The sequence below is a fragment of the Alligator sinensis genome, unplaced genomic scaffold (genome assembly GCF_000455745.1).
Source record: "Alligator sinensis unplaced genomic scaffold, ASM45574v1 scaffold1704_1, whole genome shotgun sequence".
Lineage (NCBI taxonomy): Eukaryota > Metazoa > Chordata > Crocodylia > Alligatoridae > Alligator > Alligator sinensis.
This window is the reverse complement of record NW_005843413.1, coordinates 103,528-104,138: the sequence shown is the minus strand read 5'-3', so window position 1 is coordinate 104,138 and position 611 is coordinate 103,528. Positions and strand designations below refer to the sequence as shown.

Sequence of the window (611 nt, the reverse complement as noted above, 5' to 3'; positions counted from 1 at the left end):
GGGGGGCGATTGCAAGGTTTTTCCTTACCATATTACCTATAATAGCTGCTCCTACTGTAGTGTCTCCAGTATATAGACAAGCATGGGGATACAAGGGTTCTTTTTACCATATCATCTGTAATAGCTGCAGCCTCCTTATTTCCCACAGGTGCCTCTTACCATATTTTCTGTAATGCCTGTACCCTTCCTATTCCCCACAGCTACCTGATACCACAATACCTGTAGCATAGGCAGAATTGGGGTGGAGAGGGTCACTGTATTGCCTCTAATAGCAGCGCCTGTCAGATTTAACGTTCCCTCCCCTCCCGCCCCCAGGTGCTGTGACAAGCGGCTGTGGACACGCATCGACCTGAGCCGCCGCACATCCATCACGCCATCCATGCTGAGCGGCATCATCCGGCGGCAGCCAGCCAGCCTGGACCTCAGCTGGACCAGCATCTCCAAGAAGCAGCTCATGTGGCTGCTCACCCGCCTCCAGGGTGAGTGCCTGGACGCCTGCATTCTCCAGGATGGGGAGGGGAGCAGGGTGGCTGGGAGCCCACATGCCTGGCTTCTCTGGGGCAGGAGAAGGCCAGGGTGGGGCAGGCGTTGGGAGCCCGGATGCCTGGGTT

General features: G+C 56.6%; 1 protein-coding gene across 1 annotated transcript in view; it reads left to right on the top strand.

The window, feature by feature from the left end:
* Window positions 1-611, top strand: part of FBXL19 (F-box and leucine rich repeat protein 19) — a 13,064-nt gene that overhangs the window by 7,357 nt on the left and 5,096 nt on the right. Inside the window, exons 8-9 of the mRNA XM_025195151.1 lie at window positions 149-174; window positions 316-479. Coding sequence (XP_025050936.1) covers window positions 149-174; window positions 316-479 — 190 coding nt within the window. The remainder of the gene's footprint in view (window positions 1-148; window positions 175-315; window positions 480-611) is intronic.